This window comes from Gasterosteus aculeatus, chromosome 10 (genome assembly GCF_964276395.1).
Source record: "Gasterosteus aculeatus chromosome 10, fGasAcu3.hap1.1, whole genome shotgun sequence".
Taxonomy (NCBI): Eukaryota; Metazoa; Chordata; class Actinopteri; order Perciformes; family Gasterosteidae; genus Gasterosteus; species Gasterosteus aculeatus.
The window spans coordinates 3,380,258-3,402,655 of NC_135697.1; the positions used below are offsets into that span (position 1 = coordinate 3,380,258).

Sequence of the window (22,398 nt, forward strand, 5' to 3'; positions counted from 1 at the left end):
GTGTAGATCTAATTGTTAATGTGTCTGTGTGTACATCTAATTGTTAGTGTGTCTGTGTGTGGATCTAATTGTTAGTGTGTCTGTGTGTACATCTAATTATTATTGTCTTTGTGTACATCTAAATATTAGTGTGTGTCATTGTTTAGAACCAAATGATAGTGTGTCTGTGTGTACATCTAATTGTTAGTGTGTACATCTAAATATGAATGTGTCTTTGTGTACATCTAAATGTTAGTGTGTGTCTTTGTTTAGAACCAAATGTTAGTGTGTCTGTGTGTACATCTAATTGTACATCTAAATTTGCCAGCGTGTCAAAATGTTAGTGTGTCTCTGAGTACATCTGTGTGGGTGTGTGTGTCATGACTAGATCTGGATTTGATCATGAGGGGTTGACGTGGTGTCCTGATGGCGTCCCGATGACGTGGCGTCCCGATGGCGTCCCGATGACGTGGTGTCCTGATGGCGTGGTGTCCTGATGGCGTTCCGATAATGTGGTGTACTGATGGAATCCTGATGGTGTCCCGATGACGTGGTGTCCTGTTGGTCTGCAGACATGGAGAAGAGACGTGAGGAGGCTCATCAGGATGTGTCTGTGTGTACATCTAATTGTTAGTGTGTCTGTGTGTACATCTAATTGTTATTGTGTCTTTGTGTACATCTAAATATTAGTGTGTATCTTTGTTTAGAACCAAACGTTAGTGTGTCTGTGTGTACATCTAATTGTTAGTGTGTCTGTGTGTAGATCTAATTGCTAGTGTGTCTTTGTTTAGAACCAAATGATAGTGTGTCTGTGTGTACATCTAATTGTTAGTGTGTCTGTGTGTACATCTAAATGTTAGTGTGTCTGTGTGTACATATAAATATTAATATGTCTTTGTGTACATCTAAATATTAGTGTGTGTCAAATGTTAGTGTGTCTGTGAGTACATCTGTGTGCGTGTGTGTGTGGGTGTGTCTGTGTGTCATGAGTAGATCTGGATTTGCTCCTGGGGGGGTTGACGCGGCGTCCTGATGGCGTCCCGATGACGTGGTGTCCTGATGGCGTCCCAATGACGTGGCGTCCTGATGGCGTCCTGTTGGTCTGCAGACAAGGAGAAGAGACGTGAGGAGGATCATCAGGATGTGTCTGTGTGTACATCTAATTGTTGTTGTGTCTTTGTGTACATCTAAATATTAGTGTGTGTCTTTGTTTAGAACCAAATGTTAGTGTGTCTGTGTGTACATCTAAATATTAATGTGTGTCTTTGTTTAGAACCAAATGTTAGTGTGTCTGTGTGTACATCTAATTGTTAGTGTGTCTGTGTGTACATCTAATTGTTATTGTGTCTTTGTGTACATCTAAATATTAGTGTGTGTCTTTGTTTAGAACCAAATGTTAGTGTGTCTGTGTGTACATCTAATTGTTATTGTGTCTTTGTGTACATCTAAATATTAGTGTGTGTCTTTGTTTAGAACCAAATGTTAGTGTGTCTGTGTGTACATCTAATTGTTAGTGTGTCTGTGTGTACATCTAAATATTAGTGTGTGTCTTTATTTAGAACCAAATGTTAGTGTGTCTGTGTGTACATCTAATTGTTAGTGTGTCTTTGTGTACATCTAAATATTAGTGTGTGTCTTTGTTTAGAACCAAATGTTAGTGTGTCTGTGTGTACATCTAATTGTTAGTGTGTCTGTGTGTACATCTAATTGTTATTGTGTCTTTGTGTACATCTAAATAATAGTGTGTGTCTTTGTTTAGAACCAAATGTTAGTGTGTCTGTGTGTACATCTAATTGTTAGTGTGTCTGTGTGTACATCTAAATATTAATGTGTCTTTGTGTACATCTAAATGTTAGTGTGTGTCTTTATTTAGAACCAAATGATAGTGTGTCTGTGTGTAGATCTAATTGTTAGTGTGTCTGTGTGTACATCTAATTGTTATTGTGTCTTTGTGTACATCTAAATGTTAGTGTGTGTCTTTGTTTAGAACCAAATGTTAGTGTGTCTGTGTGTACATCTAATTGTTAGTGTGTCTGTGTGTACATCTAAATATTAATGTGTCTTTGTGTACATCTAATTATTAGTGTGTGTCTTTGTTTAGAACCAAATGAGTGTGTCTGTGTGTACATCTAATTGTTAGTGTGTCTGTGTGTACATCTAAATATTAGTGTGTGTCTTTATTTAGAACCAAATGTTAGTGTGTCTGTGTGTACATCTAATTGTTAGTGTGTCTTTGTGTACATCTAAATATTAGTGTGTGTCTTTGTTTAGAACCAAATGAGTGTGTCTGTGTGTACATCTAATTGTTAGTGTGTCTGTGTGTACATCTAAATATTAGTGTGTGTCTTTATTTAGAACCAAATGTTAGTGTGTCTGTGTGTACATCTAATTGTTAGTGTGTCTTTGTGTACATCTAAATATTAGTGTGTGTCTTTGTTTAGAACCAAATGTTAGTGTGTCTGTGTGTACATCTAATTGTTAGTGTGTCTGTGTGTACATCTAAATATTAATGTGTCTTTGTGTACATCTAAATGTTAGTGTGTGTCTTTATTTAGAACCAAATGATAGTGTGTCTGTGTGTAGATCTAATTGTTAGTGTGTCTGTGTGTACATCTAATTGTTATTGTGTCTTTGTGTACATCTAAATGTTAGTGTGTGTCTTTGTTTAGAACCAAATGTTAGTGTGTCTGTGTGTACATCTAATTGTTAGTGTGTCTGTGTGTACATCTAAATATTAATGTGTCTTTGTGTACATCTAATTATTAGTGTGTGTCTTTGTTTAGAACCAAATGAGTGTGTCTGTGTGTACATCTAATTGTTAGTGTGTCTGTGTGTACATCTAAATATTAATGTGTCTTTGTGTACATCTAAATATTACTGTGTGTCTTTGTTTAGAACCAAATGTTAGTGTGTCTGTATGTACATCTAATTGTACATCTAAATTTGCCAGCGTGTCTAAATGTTAGTGTGTCTCTGAGTACATCTGTGTGCGTGTGTGGGGGTGTGTGTGTGTGTCATGAGTAGATCTGTATTTGCTCCTGAGGGGTTGACGCGGCGTCCTGATGGAATCCTGATGGCGTCCCGATGACGTGGCGTCCTGATGGCGTCCTGTTAGTCTGCAGACAAGGAGAAGAGACGTGAGGATGGTCATCAGGATGTGTCTGTGTGTACATCTAATTGTTAGTGTGTCTGTGTGTAGATCTAATTGTTAGTGTGTCCGTGTTTACATCTAATTGTTAGTGTGTCTTTGTGTACATCTAAATATTAGTGTGTGTCTTTGATTAGAACCAAATGTTAGTGTGTCTGTGTGTGGATCTAATTGTTAGTGTGTCTGTGTGTACATCTAATTGTTATTGTCTTTGTGTACATCTAAATATTAGTGTGTGTCATTGTTTAGAACCAAATGATAGTGTGTCTGTGTGTAGATCTCATTGTTAGTGTGTCTGTGTGTACATCTAACGGTTATTGGGGGGGGTGTCATGCGTAGATCTGGATTTGCTCCTGAGGGGTTGACGTGACGTCCTGATGGCGTCCCGTTGACGTGGCGTCCTGATGGCGTCCTGTTGGTCTGCAGACAAGGAGAAGAGACGTGAGGAGGATCATCAGGAAGATTCATAGATCCAATTATTTTAATTTGATGCACATTTTAATTATTTCATGTTTGTATGGATGTGTAAATCTACATTATATATTTGTGGTTGTTAAACTGTATATCGTATTTTCTTTTTATGTTTAGCTAGTCTCTGTGCATACCAATATGTTAGTGCGTCTCTGTGTAAGTACTTTTTACATTTCATTTAGCTGACGTTTTTTTTCAAAGCGACTTACAATAAGTGCATTCAACAATAGGGTACAAACTCAGAAGTGCAATTTCCTCAAATAACCTTTATATGTTAGTGCGTCTCTGTGTAAGTACTTTTATATGTTAATGCGTCTCTGTGTACATCTACATGACAACAGCAGGAATCAGAGGTTTATCTCAAGGTATTAGCTCTAAATCACAGCCTTCTCCACCCGATAGACCAATACATCATTCACAGCAGTAAGGCTGCAGTCTGTCTGGATTCCTCACTTACCTTGAGCTCTGTTAAGTGCAGCAGAACGCGTCTTCGTCCCCTCTACAGACTCCTGAGGCGTTACATGGTTGCTTTCTGCAAGTGTAGGTCCGGAAAACTTCAGTGTGTAGATGCGAGGTTTGAAACTGACTGACTGGATGTGCAACAGACTGTGTTCTTATGCTGTGGTGAACGAAGCATAGAACATGGAACATGGAGAAAGGTTCCATCATGATGTAACGTCTCTATGGTTACAGTGAAGGTATCTACAATATGCAAATGAGCCTTTAGAGTAAATGTGTGTGTGTGGACGGTGTATTTGTATTGATGGAGCTCATCCACTTGACATGGTGCATAAAACACTTTGCTCTACTTGTTTTTTTATATGACCCCATCTTGATCTTGAAAGCAAACACTTTAAGAATAAATAAAGAACGATTTTTGTCCATTGTTTCATCAAGTCGGAAATTTGTAAACTGTTGAATCCGGATTTTTAAACATCCCTTTCGAGCCCTCTTGTCTCCAGTCTTCATGCTAAGCTAACCAGCGGCTGGCTTTAGCTTCACGTTGAGCGCGCAGACATGTCACATGAGAGTAGGGATGAGTATCGTTTGGGTTTTTTGATACCGATCCTAAACAGAGCCTGAACCCAAACACAATTGGAGAAAGGGTTTTTTTCACTTCAAACTATGCACAATATATGAACTTTTGAAAGTTTACAGTATGATTACAGTGTTTCCCCTCTGTAACAGCGGAAGTGTAGTTAATTGGAATTTGGGGCATATTAATCATTTAATTTGAGATTCATGTTCATTGTGCAGGAACTAAAGACATTTATTGAAAAGCATTTACGTTAGATTGACGCTCCTTGTTTGTCTCAAAGTATTGACGTGCAACAAAGAAGAGCTGCATGAGGCACGAGAGCACATCGCTTTTCTATTGTGTAGAGAAATAAATACGAATAGAAGGTAGATGGCTAGCTAGCTGCTGTAGCTACACAAGCGGTGAGCCGTCGTTAGCTGCTGCGAGGACAGAGTTATCAGACTGTTTCATTAGGGTGACCAAACGTCCTCTTTTTGAGACCTAAAAAATGCGTCCGGCAGAGATTCTAAAACGTCCGGGATTTTGCTTCGTCGTACATTTGTGTTTCTCTGGGTCTTTCACAAACTAGTTATTACGCCCTTACCAGTTTTGGAAATGGTGTCTCCCTTACGTTCCACCTTCTTTCGCGAGCTCTGACTGTAGAGAGAACAGATATTGGTCAACCGATCTCAATGTTGCCAGATACACGATAATTATCCTCCAAATACGACCATTTTGAGCCTTTGGTACGATACTTCACCATTTCCAATCTGGCAACACTGAGCACTTTGCTTTGCCGGCTCCACTAGTTGCGTTATTTACAGCACATGACATCTGCAGCCATGCCGAAACGTAAATGTAAGTTTACGGACGAACTAAAAGAAAATACCCATGTTTTCGCCTCGGCCGTGATGCTTCGGAAGCTTTTCTTATTTTAATATGTGGCTATATAAAGCATTTACTATTTATTATTTGTTTATTTGTTATCATTATTGCTTCAATATATGGACAAGACACATTAAAGAAGCGCTGGACTAAATCCCACAAAAAATATTTGTTTTACATTTGCACTTTTCAGTTTTGTTAAAGTTCAATAAATAGATGTTCATATAGTCATTTGTGTCATTTTTGTCATTTCATTTCACCAATATGGCACCGGTGCTCGGTACATAATCCTACATGAGAGTGGTCAAATCAACTATTGCTAAGTAAAGGTTTGGAATAGCTCAAATTCAACGAACAATATCTATTTAACTCTCATTCGTTACCAAAACAGCTGGGCGTGGTGTAGTCTTTGGCACTTCGTTTATTGGAGGCTGTTTAAGCCCTAGATGAGAAAAGTGCCCCTTCTGCTGGAGCACAATTGTTTCTTCATTCATCAAAATTTTAGAATAACTATTACTCGCACTGTCATCAAATCCCCCCAAATGTGTTTTGACATTCGACGGGGCATTTATTTGAGTTCTTGTGAGAATTTCACCGAACTGCTCCGCGGCGCCCACAAGCCGCGCTCCTTCCTCCTCCTCCTCCCCCTCCGCCTAGTGCTCGTGCAGTGCTGACACACAGGTGATGACGGTGTTTGTGAAATCCCCCGACGTCGTTTAGTGGTAAATTACTACCAGTACAGATAGTTTTAGGATGAAAACAAAAAAAATAAGCCTCGCCACAGCTCCGTCACTTTCTACCCTGTCTCCTCCACCTGTCACTCACCTAATCAGTTCATTCAGTGCACCTGCTAGTCACAAACACTACTGAGACATCACATATAGGCAGTGCTGTAGTGGTAAAATTAGAGGTGGGTAATCTCTGAATTTTGTGATCATACAGACCTCGACGCGATGCGAAGCAACGCAACACAAAGCGTTGCGACTCTGTAAGGCTGTCCTGGCTATATTGCATTATTTTATCAGTAAAAGTCATATACAATCAATGACAATGAATAAATGTGTTAGTAGTTTGTAGTTCATTAAATCTATGAAAACAGTGAAGAAAAGTATGTCAACACAACACAACAACACAATTGCAGATTAAGAACTATCTACATACGGAGTCTCCTTTTCACAGTAGTGCCCAGAGGGCCTCCTTGTCCTCCATGTCAGGTCCTGCCTTGCACAGAGGAGCCATGAACCCCAGAACGCGTGTTCTGGGGTTCATGGCTCCTCTGTGCTTCTCTCTCTATTGGACCTGGTGTTTCTCCTCTCCCTGTGCTCTCTGCATCATTGCCTGTCCTATCACTGCCTGAAAAAATATGTTGAATTTAAGAGTTAACCAGTTAAGCAGCCTGTCAATTACACTGACAACATAAGTTAAAGGAACACTCATGTACTACCTATGTCATCATAAATAGCTACAGCATTTTTTTTTCACATTGAGAACTGACTTGTTTTCTAATCTACGCGTCACCAGGCGTTTTTCTTTTGCCGTGCACGACCTGCGAACACAGAGCGCGCGACTACTACCCCCCCCCGTCGGACCTTCTCGACCGGTCCGCGAAATATTGTCTGACATGAAACCGGTCCGTGGAGTAAGAAAGGTTGGGGACCACTGGGCTGATCCACAACGTGTGTTTACACACCTCCTGGATCCTGACTGGTGTCGCTGCTGCAGCCGCAAGGCGCTGATTGGATGGTCACAGACCGTAATACGGCGCTGATGAACATGATTCAGACTACGGCGTTTATATGTAACATGCGTTTACGTGCGTTTACCCTCCACTACAGCCCTGGTTATATTATATAGTTTATCACTATATAATCATTGTTACTTGTATGGTGACTAACCATTTAACTTCATGCCCCCTCAACGGTAAAACATATTAATTAATACATTAATTTAGTATTTAGTAATAGAACATAACAAATAAAAAAGGACAACTAGATGTGTTAATGATTGTCTTGAACATCAACCCCGAGAACAAACCTTCTGATTCGTTTGCTGATTTTAGTCACTAAAGATGGTTGAGATCAAGTTACCATTAACATTGGAGTGAGTAAATTATCCTATTAGAATATTTAGAATTTGTCATTTTGGGAGCAGTTAACACACATTTGTCTGATCCGTTTTTTATCATATTTATTTATTCATCTATCTAAACTGTAGGAATGTTGAAGGGCTGCAGCTTGCATGCTGAGGTGCGTAAACGCTATTTATAGGTGCGTAAACGCTATTTCCAAAATTCCAGAGGTGCGTAAACGGCGTTTACGTGCGTTTACCCTCCACTACAGCCCTGGTTGCAGCTGGTTGTCATATACGGTCCACTACGATTACCGAAGGGGGGCTTTGTTTTTTCTCATAATTTCGACTTTCTATCCCCTTTCTTTAGTGCGGAAATGGGCTTCTATAGGTGTGTGAACGCATCACTCCAGCCAATCCAAAGACGCGGTTTGTAACCAATCAGGTGTAGAGACCATGGTGACTGGCTCCGCCCCCTTACTGTCAAAAAGAAAAACAGCGAGCGCGTAGAAAACACCTTCGAGCGCGAGCAGAGACTAACCTCGCGAGCGAGGAAGTTCACGCTACGCGAGGGAGCAAAATGAACGATGAATAGACTTTCTTTTTTTTTTTATTCCGAAAAAAAATTCGGATCTCTAAAGTTTTAAACCAACTTTAGAGATCTACTACTTCGATAGATCTACTACTTCGATGAAGATAATGGGTTGTGGCAGGTTCGTCCTACGGGGGTCCCGGAATGACGAGAATGCAGCGGCCTGTTCCATGTTACACTCTTTATTTTAATGTTCATACATAATAATAGACAGCCGGCTCCAGCCTCGCTCAGCACTCTCTCGCTGTCGCTGGATTTCTCCCACTTAAAGGTAGAACACACAGACACACTGATTAATCTCAGCTGAGGCCAATTGCCTCCCCCGGCACCGTTCCCTGAACCACTCCCCTCTCCGTCCCCCCTGCAGCCGAGCCAAACCGCGCCCGCCACCACACACACTTACTAGTTATAGGGAACACAAATCTATATTCTTACTTGACAAAGCAGCAAATCATACAGGAGAGAGAGCGCGTTGGGAAAACTTAAATAATGTTTGGTCTTAAGTCACAGTAGCTGAAGCATTGTTGCTTTAGAACGCCACAGAGTGTGTGACCTCCCAGCAGAGAAGCCTGGATGAGTAACTAGTGTGTGTTATCTCAACCAGACGGAGACACAGACCTCGGAGAAGCCTTGACGCATGTCTCGTGTGTACACGTCATGAATTGGGAGACTAAGACGCAGACCTTCCACCTTCAAGCATAACGTGTGTGTGTTATCTCAAGTATATAAATCAGAGGGCTGAGACGCAGACCTCCGAGCAGCAACTCAACACACGACTTGTTTCAACTCTGCTCCTACTTGCTAGTGTTCTTTAATAAATGTCCTGTTCAACGATTTTACACACGTGTTGTTTAGGACGGTCTTAATGAGTCTCATGGTTTCTTGTCTTATGAAAAGTAAAACCCTCTTCAGATATCTGTGAAGAATCACTGCTTTGCCCCTAAAATGTTCACTCTTCTTGCTCTTTTGTTGGACGTCTGCAGGTCAAAGACTCGTCCATTTATCCTCAAAGACAACAGAGAACACTGAATATTCAGATCATTGTAGATACTACGACCACAACATGTGCTGATAAGACGCAGGATTTACAAATGTTATGTTGTTACGATAAAATGATCTCAGGCGATGTGAGTCTTCCATTTGCAGCAACTCCCAGCATGCTTTAAACCAGTGAAGTGAAGAACACGACGTTTAGAGTCCAAAGGGAAACAACATGCATGTGATTGTGGCTGCAGTCACAGAGGGGAAGCACATGGAATCACAACAACACACAAACATCTGGAGCATTTATTGAACAGCAGGACAAAGGTACAAAAAGGGGAAATGGAGCAACTTCATTCCACCTTCATCTACAAAACAAGAAGTGATTCAGAGCATCACTGTTCAACTCCCACGAAACCAAGAAGGAAAACATCCCTTCATCCAAAACAGCAGCAAGAAATAGTCAATAACATTTCAATAAGTGTGCTCGGATTATTCAAACCCAAATTTAAATAATATGATACATTAAAACGGATCAAAAGACGTTATGAACCAATAAGCATACTCTTGATTTATTCAAAACACCCTGAAAGACAAATTATTTTCTCTAGCCTGTTAAATTCAATCTACGGTAAAGAAAAACACAAGCAAACTATTTACACAACCGGAAAATAAATGTTCTAATGTCTATATTGTGTGTGTTGGAGCGTCAACATGATTCATCCTGATGAGTGTGGACGGGGATGGACTCCCTCCCCGTCCACACTGGGAGAGAGATGGAAGCCAGTTAGTCACCAGCATGAGACACAGATAGAGATAAAAAGACAGACAAGGAGACAGACAGACATACAGACTGTAGCGGCCCCTCGGATTGATTGATCAAGACGCAGAGTGTTTCAAACGGGTGTTGATTTATTTTGTTTCTCTCGACCAGCACCATAAGCACCATGACGTCGTGAACATCTTGAACACCGTGAACACTACAGAAACAGAAGAAATACACAATGCTTCTATGTAGTTTCAAAAATTAACTTATACAAAATAATGTTTACACTGGATACAAATCATTTGAAATACTAGCCAAAGTGAAATGAAATACGTTTAAAACGCTATGACAAATAAAACAACACATGCATCCTTCATACCTCAATCCGCTCTCCAAGGGCGCTAATCAAAGGAATTTCCTCCACCTGCTAGCATCTCGGCACACGCTCATAATTAGGAGCTTTTTGAAATGACAGGTACGAACAACACAAAATAATGAAATAAATTACGATTTATACTCTTTCTTTACATTATTCGAATGTATTTAACACTATACATAATAAGTTTACAAGTTTTACCCTTGCTACGACGATGCGTGACTTCCACGTTGCAAATGGTAAGTAACAGGAAGTGAGCGTCACAAAAAACATAAGAAGAAGAAAACGGCGCTTTTCAAAATAAAAGCAGAACGGACCTTGTTAACGCATGAATAGAATATTTTGTAGGAGAATTGCAATTTAAATCAGACATTTACACAGACAACCATCACACCGACCCCTACGAGACAATTGGGGTGTCCAGGTCACAGAGTGTGTGTCTGCATGTTGCTGATGTCTTTGCAGTGGTTCCCCCAGAGATGGAACCCAACATGTGTCGGGGTCAACCTGATGGTCACCAAGATGCTGACGTGGGCAGTTTGGAGGATTGTACGTCTGGAGCAAAACGGTCCTCAAATGGCTTTTAAACTCACACCAGCTTCATTGATGCTCTGGCCTGACGCCAGCTAGCCTCATTTACATGTTTGTTACCAACAATGATTCAACCCAAACAGCAGAAGTATCAAAGAGTAAATATGGTGGATTTGTTTGAGACGAACACACTAGTCTGTGAGCACTTTGATACTTTCATTGATTTTAACGTCTCCTGAAATAATCATCCTCGTTTTATTTCATTTCAACCTTTTTAGTAAAACCAAACTATCCAAATAATTAAATGTGACTATTGATGTTTCCTCACAGTTTCCAGATGTTCACCAACCCTGATTCAGACGTTTAAATAAAAGATGAATGAGCCATAAATTGCCAGTTTATGGAGAAGAATGTGGAGCATCGCTTGTTGATCCAGAGCAATATTCACCCATAAACCTAAAGAGAGAAACAAATACATAAAAGAGAAAACTAAATCATTTACCACAAACTACTTTGACTCCATTTTGATAAACATGTGTTAGTGATTTCCTAGAAGTTAATGTAAGAGCTTTGAATATCAGACTTTATCTGAGGAGCTGATGTGAAGCTTTCTGTGTCTTTCTCTTAATAATCTCACGTCTCACGAACCAAACTGCACCTTTGTTGTAGAAAAAGTCAAAGACTTCTTTACATGAGAAGCTCCTTGTGCTCATACTGAGGGCAGCTTTGTGGAACAGCAGCTGTGAATAGTTCATGTCCACGTGGAGCTACTCACTGTGTGCAGGACGCCGACTTCAAGGGTTAGGATTCACTTCCTCAGAGACCTCAGAGCCGTCAGTAGAAGAAGAAGAAGAAGAAGAGCGTTGGGCTGAAATAGAAAGCAAAGAGAATTTTAGTGTTTAGTGTTCTAACAGCTTCCTCCCAGCAGATACAATCTCAGTTTTTTAACCTATTTCTTCCACTAAAAGTTAAAATTACTTTCAACAACAGCCTGAAGAATGTGTAGAAACAACTGCGTTTAAGTGTCTCAAGTGCAAAACAATCACAGAATTGTCTAAAAATGAAATGGCACTAAACAATAAATGCAGAATAAAAGCAAATATGGTTTTATAAGTGTGACTGGTGAAAGTTGCTTCAGTGTCTCATTCTGGATAAAAGCATCAACTCAAAGCCTAAAATCAAATGCTCCTCAACACTGTGTCTCTGATCGTCTCTCTCACCGTTCCTCTTTCTGTAAACCTTGAATCCAACCACAGCAACGATGATGACGACAAGAACAGCCACAGCAATGATGATGATGATGATGATGATGATGAAGGTGGAGCCAGCAGGCTTCTCTGTGGAGCACAAAACAATCAAAGAGTCTCAAGCTGAACAGATGAAGCAGGTCAGAAGAGAAGAAGATCCACTTATCCAGCAGACCTGAACACACACACCATGTGACGTCATTTCTTTATGCCGTCTGCACATGATGACTGAGACACATATTCAACCTCCTTCCTGAACTTTACTCTGTCTGATTCACTGATGGATACATGTATTAATACACGTGTTTAATCATTCTGTCTACTCATCTTTAAGTGACCAGTAGTTGTGTGAATGCAGATTCTACAACGTCTTAAAATGACTACAAATAAAAACTAGACTAGAAATGTAAGAAAACAAAACTTCCCAAATCTAAAACACACAAAGTGGACAAAGTGGATGTTTGCTTCCCTCCTTCACCGCTCCGGGTCTCAGACCTACCCGTGTTGGTCCTGGTCTTGTCCAGTTTGGTGACGATGTCCTCGTCCACACCAGACAGCTGGAACACACAGTCGTACCTCCTCCAGTCTTCAGCAGGGACGGAGGACAGTTTCAGGTCAACCCTCATCTGGAAGGTCCCGTCGTGGTTGGGGAGGATCTCTCCGAGGTCCACGTCCTCATGGAGCTCCTCTCCATCTTTCCTCCAGAAGAGGGCGGCTCTGTCGGGGTAGAAACCTGTAGCGTGGCAGCTGACTGGAGAGGAGGGAGTCTTCTGGAGGAGAGACACCGAGGGACGCTCTGGAGACAGAAGAGAGGGACAGGTTACATCTTTATTATTATCAATGATATTTAGTGTATTAATATCATTCATCTTTGATGTATTTAAAATGCCTCTTTAACACTCAACTATGTGTATTTAAGTTTACTAAAAGAATGAAATGTCTTTAAAGTTTCATTGATTAAAGAAGGGAGACAAACAGATGAAGAGGGGGGAGACGGATTGGAAGGGGAGGAGGACAGTGTGTGAGAGAGAGTAAAGAGACAGTGAGACAGACAGAAACACAGCAGAGACAAAGAGGATGGAGGGACAGAGTGGGGACAGGTGTGAGGGGGGAGTGAGGGAGGGAGTGCAGTGAAGGAGAGAAGGAGGTGAGGGGGGAGAAATGTGGGAGACACAGTGGGTCTCTGTGTGTCTCTGACATGTTGCTATGAAACAACAGAAGGTTTATGAGCATCGTGTCCATGGAAGGACATCAGGTCATGTGATCCTACCGGTTCTCATCAGAGAGCTCCTCCCGTAGCTCAAGAGCGTCTTCAGCGACTCAGGACACACATGAGTCAGGGAGTTCTTCTTGTGTGCTTTCAGAGCTCTGTCCTGATCCCACTTCTGTTTGGTGATGACAGCCTGCTGTTTTGCAGCGATACATTGCTCTGTCTGCAGGTCAAATGATATGAAGTCTTCTCCATCATAACCAAACTGATCATAACCCTTGACCTCATTGGTCTCATTATCCCATTCACAGCCGACCATCCTCTGGAAAATGTGGACACCTGAGAGAGAGAGATTTTAGATTTTTGAAAAACCTTTATTTATATAAAATCAAGGACACACAATACATAAAACATTTGCCATTTTTCCATGACCATAAAACATAACCAAACGAAGCGATGTCTCCTCAAAATGAGCTAGAAAGGTGGCCTAAAGATTAGGTCATCTCCACTAACACAGCAAATTGCCTCTTTGAAGCACCACTTTCCAATGAACTCATCTACGTTGTTCATACTTTTGAAAAACCTGAAATCGAGATTTGATTTTTAGAAAACCTTTATTTTACATAAAATCAATTTCAATAATTAGACACTATATCAGGTGTATAATATCAAACATCTATAGTAAATCGGTCGATCTGGACTCCGCCGTTCTCCAGCATCTCCTTCATTGGCCCGTCTTCCCGCTCAGGATCCTCCCCCGCCGGTCAGACGCCTCACTCAGCCCCATTTCCTCCTTCCCTGGTGATCTTGAGGTTAATCTTCCGTAGTCGGAAGACCTCCCGGTGGGTGTAGTCTGCTGCACCCTTCTTCGTGCAGCCATGTTGAACGGAGCGAGCGAACTTCTCCAAGTCGGAGAAGTAGTCCTCCAGCTCCACTCCTCTCTGGTTCTTGGTGGCCAGCAGGAACGATTTCATCTGCCCCACCCCGTGCCTGCTGGTGACCGTCCCCCCTGAGGAGACGCTGTTTTCAGAGGCCCACCCTGAAGAGGACTCTGACTCCACACCTCCCTTCTGCTCTGCTCTGCTCGCCGCCCCCCCCCCCCTTTGCCCTTCAGGTGGGGAGCCTTAAAGTCCATCCCCCCTCTTCCATATGTTCCTCGCTGTCAGAGGTTCCACCTCGAACAGCTCCCCCACTACCGAGTGCCCCCATCCCCTCTTTCACTATGTCACACACACACCTGCCCACTGGGCTGCATTCAACCCCCCATCCACTCCGACATTCATCCCCTCTGACCCCTCACCCACCTGACCGACCAGCTGGACCTCACTAGTCGCCACACTCACCCCCTCATCCAGCGGAGCCACCTTCACCACCTTCCCGTGTTTGACCAGCTCCTCCAGCAGCACTCCGCCAGGGACGAACGGCGGAACGTTTGGTTGTTTTAGATCCCCTCCACCAGAAGGTTTCCTCCACGCCAATCACCATCTACTAATATATTAAGACCAAACCCTGCGAACTGCCTCGTGGCGCAGCGCATAGCGCTAGCAGCAGTTTGATACGTTTGTATTTTGCTGCATGGGTTCGCAACCTGGTCGGTTCGATCTTTTAATATATTTTCTAAACTTTGTTTTGTTCGTGTCTGTGGTTTACGTCACGCGATGGCTGTAAGAAAACAATATCCTTTCTTTATCAAAATGTGTCGCTGCAAGGCTGCAGCCTCGTGAAGAAGTAGCGTTGCACATGTCCTGAAGCGTTCCAAGACACGCCCAAGGTAACCAGTTGTTTTAAATCCACGACACCAAAAGGTTTCCTCCATGCTTATCTACGTCAACAAAATGAATAAATTATACTAAGGGTCAGTAATTTGCTGTGTGTCTCCGTGGCGCACTGCTAAGAGCGGCCAACAGGTTACTATTTTGATGTTTTGATCCCCCGGGTTCGAATCCAGGTTGTGCCGATCTTTCCTTTAATATATTTTTTTATATAAATGTTTTCATACGTGGCCGTGATGTGGTGCTCACTTATACAATCGTAAACGCTGCAATGGATTTGTGATGCGTTTTGAAGATTTTCAGCAATATGTTTGTGAATGTGTGACGAATCAGGGAACTGAGGCGGACACATCTGCAGCTGTGGAGTGAACACAAACACGCACGCGTAGGGAAACCAGTAGGTGGAAAAACCAGTAGGGGTGTAACAACGGCTACAAATACGGACAAAAACACATAGAAAGAAAAGAAAATCACACATACACACCAACACGCATTCACACCACAACACACACCAGAAACCACACCGAAAGTAAACGAAATAACAGATAGAAAACGCTGTCAAACAATTCACCTCACGCTCCGTTCACTCAGAGAGAGAGAGAGAGAGAAACATATTTGCTTGATAAAAGACTTCAGTCATTATCTGATTATCAACATTCATGTTGATTCATTTTCTGTTCATCAACTAATTGATTCAATGTTTCAACACTAAATATCCTGAATGTTTGTTCTAAACTCACTGCAGTCCACTTTAGTTCATTAACTCTCATCTGTATCATACTCCAGATTTTGGGTTCAAACTAATTATTCTTGTCTTTGCAGATGATGTAATAACTATTTCTAATGAATCCATGAATTGTTCACACTGTAAAACGTCAGAGAGGCTGATGAAACCTTGGAAGTGCTTCTTCAGTGTGAACAACACTGAGCAGTATTTCATTCATCACCATTTCAAACAGACAAGAGGAAGAAGTCGTCTCAGTGAGGAACCTCAACTAGAACATGTTGGACGTCATCTGATAAAACCTGGAATGAAATACTGAAGCATCGACTCCCTGAGCTCAAGTAAAGCTCATCTAATCTAAGCTGGAGTTCTAATCAGGATGAGAGGAAATCTTCTTCATCCTGAACAACACGGAAAAGTATTCATTGTGTTTATATACTTATATTTAGGAACTGGAAGCAGAACATGTTTCAGTCAAGAAAAGATCTCAGACTGTTTAATCTGCGTGTGTGTGTGTGTGTGTGTGTGTGTGTGTGTGTGTGTGTGTGTGCGCACTAACATAAATGATGCAAATATAAACAAAATTTAAAAAATAAACAAACCTCCAGTTTGGTTGAAGCGTTGTTTTGCTATTTCAATGTTGACTTTGAAGACCTGCTGGGCGTCCATAAGGACCTCAGTCCCCCTCTTCAAGTACCGAGGATCATCCCCTCTGACTCTGATCATCCAGTCCTGTCTGACTTCTGCTCTCCTGGTGTTACTGTCATAGTGAAACAGCTCAACTTCATCCAGCAGCCCAACAATCACAAACTCTGGGAAGTTTGGGAGTCCAGAGGACGCAGTGAGGAAATACTTCAGCGAGTGAGTCACTGAAACCAAAAAGGAATCATCATCAGTTCTGATGTCACACTTTAATTAATCAATAATTATGATGTTTTCCTGCACACAGAATAAAAAGAAACACAGAACATCAAAGACACCCTGATAAACACAGCAGATGTTAACAACTCAATAAATGTTTAATTTAATATTTACATTACATATAATACATTATATGTATCATATTCTGAAATGAAATATTAAATTCACATATTCAGATAATAATTTTGTGTTTCTGACTTTCACGCATAAATCAGTTTGTAAAACCAGATGTCTTATTATTGTATAATGTTCCTTATATTGACATTTGATTTGATCGTATACATTAAAATATTTTATGTATTGTGAGCTCAGACGAGGTTTTAAACAATACATTTTGAACTTTGAGTTTCTTGAAGTGAAGTGGAAGCACAATCGAGTTCAAAAGGTCATTTATTTGATCGTTTAATTGCTGTTTACATTTTTTATATTCAAATAACAAATTTACTCTCTCTGTTCTCTTTTTTTGATTCAACCATAAAACTAGAAACTAATCTGATCAGCTTCTCGTGTATCTCTATTTTTAAGTTTAACTGTAAAATATCTTCAGTAAAACCTAAAGTATGAACAGATGGACACAGATTTATATTTCAGAAACGTCTCCTCAGTGATATCTGACTGACTCTGACATCCCTTATTTCACTGGTCACTCCCTTCACGTGCCACATTCACAGTATAGTAATCGGTTCGCCTGGGCACTTAACTATTTATTTTTCGATTTAAATTTTCTTTTCAGCTTTTCTTTTTATTTTTTTATTCTATATCCTAAGAGCCTATAGCCTTCAACTTTATACTGCCGAATTGAATTGTAAATTTGTAAACTAAACATGCCATGTTGTCTTGTTGTCTATTGTCTCATTGTCTTACTGTCTATTGTTATGCACCAAACGCCGTGTCAAATTCCTTGTATGTCCTAACATATTTTGGCAATAAATGTTCCCGATCTATTTTACTTTCTATCGGTATCAGGTGGATGAATAGAATCCAAAAAGATTAGAATATTATTAAAGACAGTGGAGATGGTTGTGGATTTCCGGCGGAACAGAGCCCCACCCTCCCCCATCACCCCGTGTGACTCCCCCGTCACTATTGTGGATTCCTTCCGTTTCCTGGGCTCCATCATCACCCAGGACCTCAAGTGGGAGCTGAACATCAGCTCCATCACCAAGAAGGCTCAGCAGAGGTTGTTCTTCCTGAGGCAGCTGAAGAAACTCAACCTGCCAAAGACGATGATGGTCCACTTCTACACGGCCATCATCGAGTCCATCCTCTGCTCCTCCATCACCGTCTGGTACGCTGCAGCCACAGCCAAGGACTAAGATCTCCCGCCACACCAACAGCTTCTTCCCGTCAGCAGTCGGGCTCATCAACAGAGCCGGTCCACTGACTGACTCTGACATTCCACCGGTCACTTTCTTTCTCACTCACTTTCACTTGTCACTTTCACTAACTTTTATTCCTTTATTTTAAACTAACCCATAGCCTTATACTACTAACCCATAGCATTATATTTAATTTTATTCCTCGTGCACTGTTGTCTTGTCCTCCATTGTCGTACTGTCTGCTGTCACGCACCAACCGCCAAGTCAAATTCCTTGTACGTCTGACATATTATGGCAATAAATGTTTCCTGATTCCTGATATGAACTTCATAATGATGTTCAGCAGGTTCTCATGAATGATGTGTGTTTACTGAGTGCATATGATTGTGCATATGATTCTCTAAATCAAGATTTAGTTACAGATTACACTTCAGGTTTTGTTTAAGGACTGTCAACTCAAGTGATTGGAAAATAAAGATAATTCATGGGGAATGTATTAAGTGTCAGTAATTAGTGAACAATATTATAAATATTGTACCAACAAAGCATCAACAACCATCAACGAACTTGTTGTTTCAAAGTAAAAGTCTAGAAGCTTCACAGCAGCCTGAACAGATGAAATGTAGTGACTGACTGTTTGAATATGAATTCAATGAAAATAACTCGTACCACATTGACATGATTTCCTCGTACGTATTGCACTAAATGAACCGCAGCACATGTCTTTATTTCCAACATGAACAAGTTAAAACTTGAAATATTAAAGTGCGCTAGATATTGTTGTGACGTCATGTTTCTGGTCCGTACTCGTGTGCCGCGTTACGTCATGCTGCCATGTCCGCTTCAAGAGCGATTTAATGTCCCGAAGACAGAGACAGCAGAGTGAGACAAACACGCTTCTGTCCTTCACACAAACTCACGAGAGGAAACACGCGCGCACTTTGACAACAATCAGGCCTCTCTAGTGTCACGCATTGAGCGCACTTCCGCCACACATCAAATATCTCCGCGTCGGTCTCTGTTCAACTTCCCTGTCGGCCGTATCGTAGACATATATAAATGTCTAATATGGTCACCCCCCACCAAATCTCACTCCAAGGTTTTTGAAAAGTTGAGAGCTCTGACATGTGTTACTTTTTACAACTTTGTCTGTCGTCATCGAGAGAGTCCTGAGCTAAACATCAGAGACATCAGAGACACTTCAGCTGATGTCTGCGGCCTATGAAGACACGAAGCGTCTCTTCTTCTACATTCAAACACCTCATTAAACAAAGCGTCAACTCACGTGCTGCAGCGCCGTGAAGGCTCATCATCAGGAGAGACAGAACCGAGATCTCCGCCCCGACAAGTCGCATTTTAACTTCCGCCTGTTTTTAAGGTTTCACTTTCTCTTCAAGGATCACGCGCCTACTGAGGGAGAAGAGGGAGGACCGCTGACTTCAATGTGCTTCTACAGCTCGATTCTGACCAATCACAATCCAGCATTTGCTCTACGTCATCAGTAACTAGGTGGAATCAAAGAAAACAGGTTGTTGTAGGAAGTGAACACTTAATTCAGACTGAACACAGAACAAGAGAGATGCGGCACACAATCCTTATTCACATATTATTTACATCATGACGTGTTTTAACTGTAATGTGTGTTACATGTCCCCATGTTTTGTTCCGCCCCTTTAACTGTGTGAGTGGGGGAAAGTGCTCCTGATTTACAGGTGCGCGGTGCTGGTTGGCTGTTGGCGAGGAGGCGTGGCCACTGAAGACCCAAGAGACTAATCAGCTAACGAGCCGGTGGCCAAAGGAGAGAGAAGGCTTGTGTTTTTGTAGCCTGTCAAAGACGTTGTTTTGTTAAATCCTGTCGGGCGAGATCCCGATGTGCTCTACCTGAGTTCTGGAGAAGGGAAGGTAGTGATGGCAAAGTGAAGCTTTCTGAACCAGGGAAGCTTTCCAGCCAATTGTATCGGAAAAAGGTTCATTCAATGCATCGCAAACTCTGATGATCTCTGCTGTTGAAAACCTATAGTGCAAATGTTTCGAGCCTACCAATATATTTTGGCCCAGTCTCTGATAATGAAAAGTTGAACCGATAAATCATCTAATAAATACATGGATTCCTATATGAATAAAACTATTGTTTTTCAGGTTTGAATTGTGTCCTTGTTTGTGTGTTTCAATTCTCTGTACATTGGAAAGAAGTGGAACAAAAACGTATCTATGTCTTTCTGCACCTTTGTGCATGTATGTTTGTGATCATACTAGCAGAAGAATTAATAGTATGTATATATATATATATATATATATATATATATATATATATATATATATATTAGAATATATATAGACATACATACATATATATTAGTTACATGTAAGCAATATAATTTAAAATACCAGCAAGTGCTTCCTACTGCATGTGCAGTTCATGGCAGTCACAGGGACTTATGTGAATTGTTTGAATGTGGGAAGTGATTTGCAGAGGAAAGGTCAGTGAGACAGTGATTGTGCTTTCGGACAGGTTTCTTATGACAGGATATTGAGGTGCTTGTGGACACATGGGATGGGGCATGAAATGATTATTGATATTTATTGAGAAACACAATTCAAAGTCGGTTTCTTTTTGTAAATACTGTTTCCCCCGCCTTAGAAAGAACGCGCTCACACGACACGATGAGGCAGGAATGCTCATAAGATTACGTGCTAATACAAATAGATGTGGGTACATGTTTGTGTTTCACCCAATATTTTAGTGTCTTCACTCCGTGGAATGTTTGGTTCAGCCAAATATCTGGTGGTCTCCACAATAAAAATAAACATCCATAATTACACAATACAAATGACAGACTTTGCCTGCCTGTTGCCAACCGTGTTAGAGGAAATCAAATTGAAGTGCTCCCACATCTCGGAGCGACCTCTCTTTGCCACAGCTTCCATTGTAAATTTGTGCTTTGCTACAACTGCTACAACAACACTGACTTTGACTGTATCAAACCGACAAGCCCGAACCCTTTCGGGGGGGGGGGGTAAGATAAATTCCTGCATTAAAATAATGTATCATGACTAGGGGTGGGAATCTCTTGGCACCTCACGATTCGATTCCGATTCCGAGGTCAACGATTCGAATCCAAACCGATTAAACTGATTAAATTACTGACTAAACTGATTTTCTCAAATCTGAGTTTTGCTACTCAGAGGTTGCTAATCACTTCCTACTTTATTTGATAATTAAAGAAAATCAACAGATGAATTACCTTCTCTAATTTTTTATAAGAGAAAAAAAATCTTTGTCACAAATATGATTTTCTATTAACAATGCAAGAACCAACGCAGCTTGCATTTCAATGCAATATGGAAGTAGCCTATGTAAAAAACATATTAAACAGATTCTTTTTTCTTTTAAATGAAGAAAAAGCTGCTCTTAGTCTCAGACCGGTCCGTATTTGTAAAATACCGGAAAAAGTCAAAATCTGTGAATATCTTGCCAACTTTCAATACGGATCAACTTTTTGGAAACTCAAAATAATGAGGTAAGATATGCGCAGGCTCCTCCATAGTTCAGTAAAGTTATTATATATTCAGATTCAGACTGACGGAGCGGTCTGCGAGCTGGACGCATTGCTCTTATGTGCCGGTAATGATGGTAAATGATGGTTGTAGCTGGTTGTCATCTAGGGTCCACTACGATTACCGAAGGGGGACGTTTGTTTTTTCTCATAATTTCGACTTTCTATCCCCTTTCTTTAGTGCGGAAATGGGCTTCTATAGTTGTGTGAACGCATCACTCCAGCCAATCCAAAGACGCGGTTTGTAACCAATCAGGTGTAGAGACCATGGTGACTGGCTCCGCCCCCTTACTGTCAAAAAGAAAAACAGCGAGCGCGTAGAAAACACCTTCGAGCGCGAGCAGAGACGTTCCCCACCTCACAACAATGTGGCATAAAAATACAACCCTACACATGTGTAAAGTGTAACATTATTATAAAACCTGAGACTAATGCTGCTGTTATTTACATCAGACCGCTCAGAGTGAGTGCACAGTAAAATATCACAATCATATACAACGAAGGATCTTTGTTTGACTGAGAACGTTCAGTTGTTCTGACTGAAAGTCAGACTGCAAGCTGCTGTGATCAGTCGTGCTTGTTGTGTTTCATGGCCCCTCAATGATTCAGGGGGCCTGCAGCAGGACAGGGATTATATATTTAATGAGTTGTGGAGCTGCATTTACAACTTATTCATGCAGCACCGTACCCCAGCCACGTGGTTTAGGGAGAGGAAATCCAACTTGTTTCCCCCCCCCCACACAAAAGGACTACCTCTTCTCACCCGGCTTTGACATGCCTGCCCTCGCCCTCGCCTCCCTCTTCTCCTCGCTCTCTTTCATGCGATGGGATCCA

At 41.3% G+C, this 22,398-nt stretch overlaps 1 protein-coding gene and 1 long non-coding RNA gene across 6 annotated transcripts in view; one reads left to right on the forward strand and one right to left on the reverse strand.

Moving 5' to 3' along the window:
• The window catches only part of LOC120826863 (H-2 class I histocompatibility antigen, K-D alpha chain), a 233,836-nt gene extending 214,384 nt beyond the window's left edge, over positions 1 to 19,452 (reverse strand). For 3 of the 4 annotated variants that reach the window (XR_013450816.1, XR_013450817.1, XM_078080731.1), the window contains exons 1-4: positions 19,293 to 19,451; positions 16,370 to 16,636; positions 13,332 to 13,610; positions 12,561 to 12,857 (exon numbers count right to left, since the gene is read on the reverse strand). Coding sequence is in view for 1 of the 4 variants with exons in the window: in XM_078080731.1 (XP_077936857.1) it covers positions 12,561 to 12,857; positions 13,332 to 13,610; positions 16,370 to 16,636; positions 19,293 to 19,362 (913 nt within the window). In the remaining 3 variants the exon portion in view is untranslated. Of the gene's footprint in view, positions 1 to 12,560; positions 12,858 to 13,331; positions 13,611 to 16,369; positions 16,637 to 19,292 lie in introns of all 4 variants that reach the window. The other variant, XR_013450815.1, reaches the window with a different exon arrangement.
• LOC144383439 (uncharacterized) lies at positions 592 to 4,480 on the forward strand. Of its 2 annotated transcripts, none has more exons than XR_013450837.1 (3): positions 592 to 1,128; positions 3,004 to 3,142; positions 3,467 to 4,480. It is a non-coding gene; the product is annotated as an uncharacterized LOC144383439 (long non-coding RNA). The 2 variants fall into 2 exon arrangements; XR_013450838.1 differs by having other exon boundaries at positions 3,004 to 3,116.
• Positions 19,453 to 22,398: the final 2,946 nt, after the last annotated feature.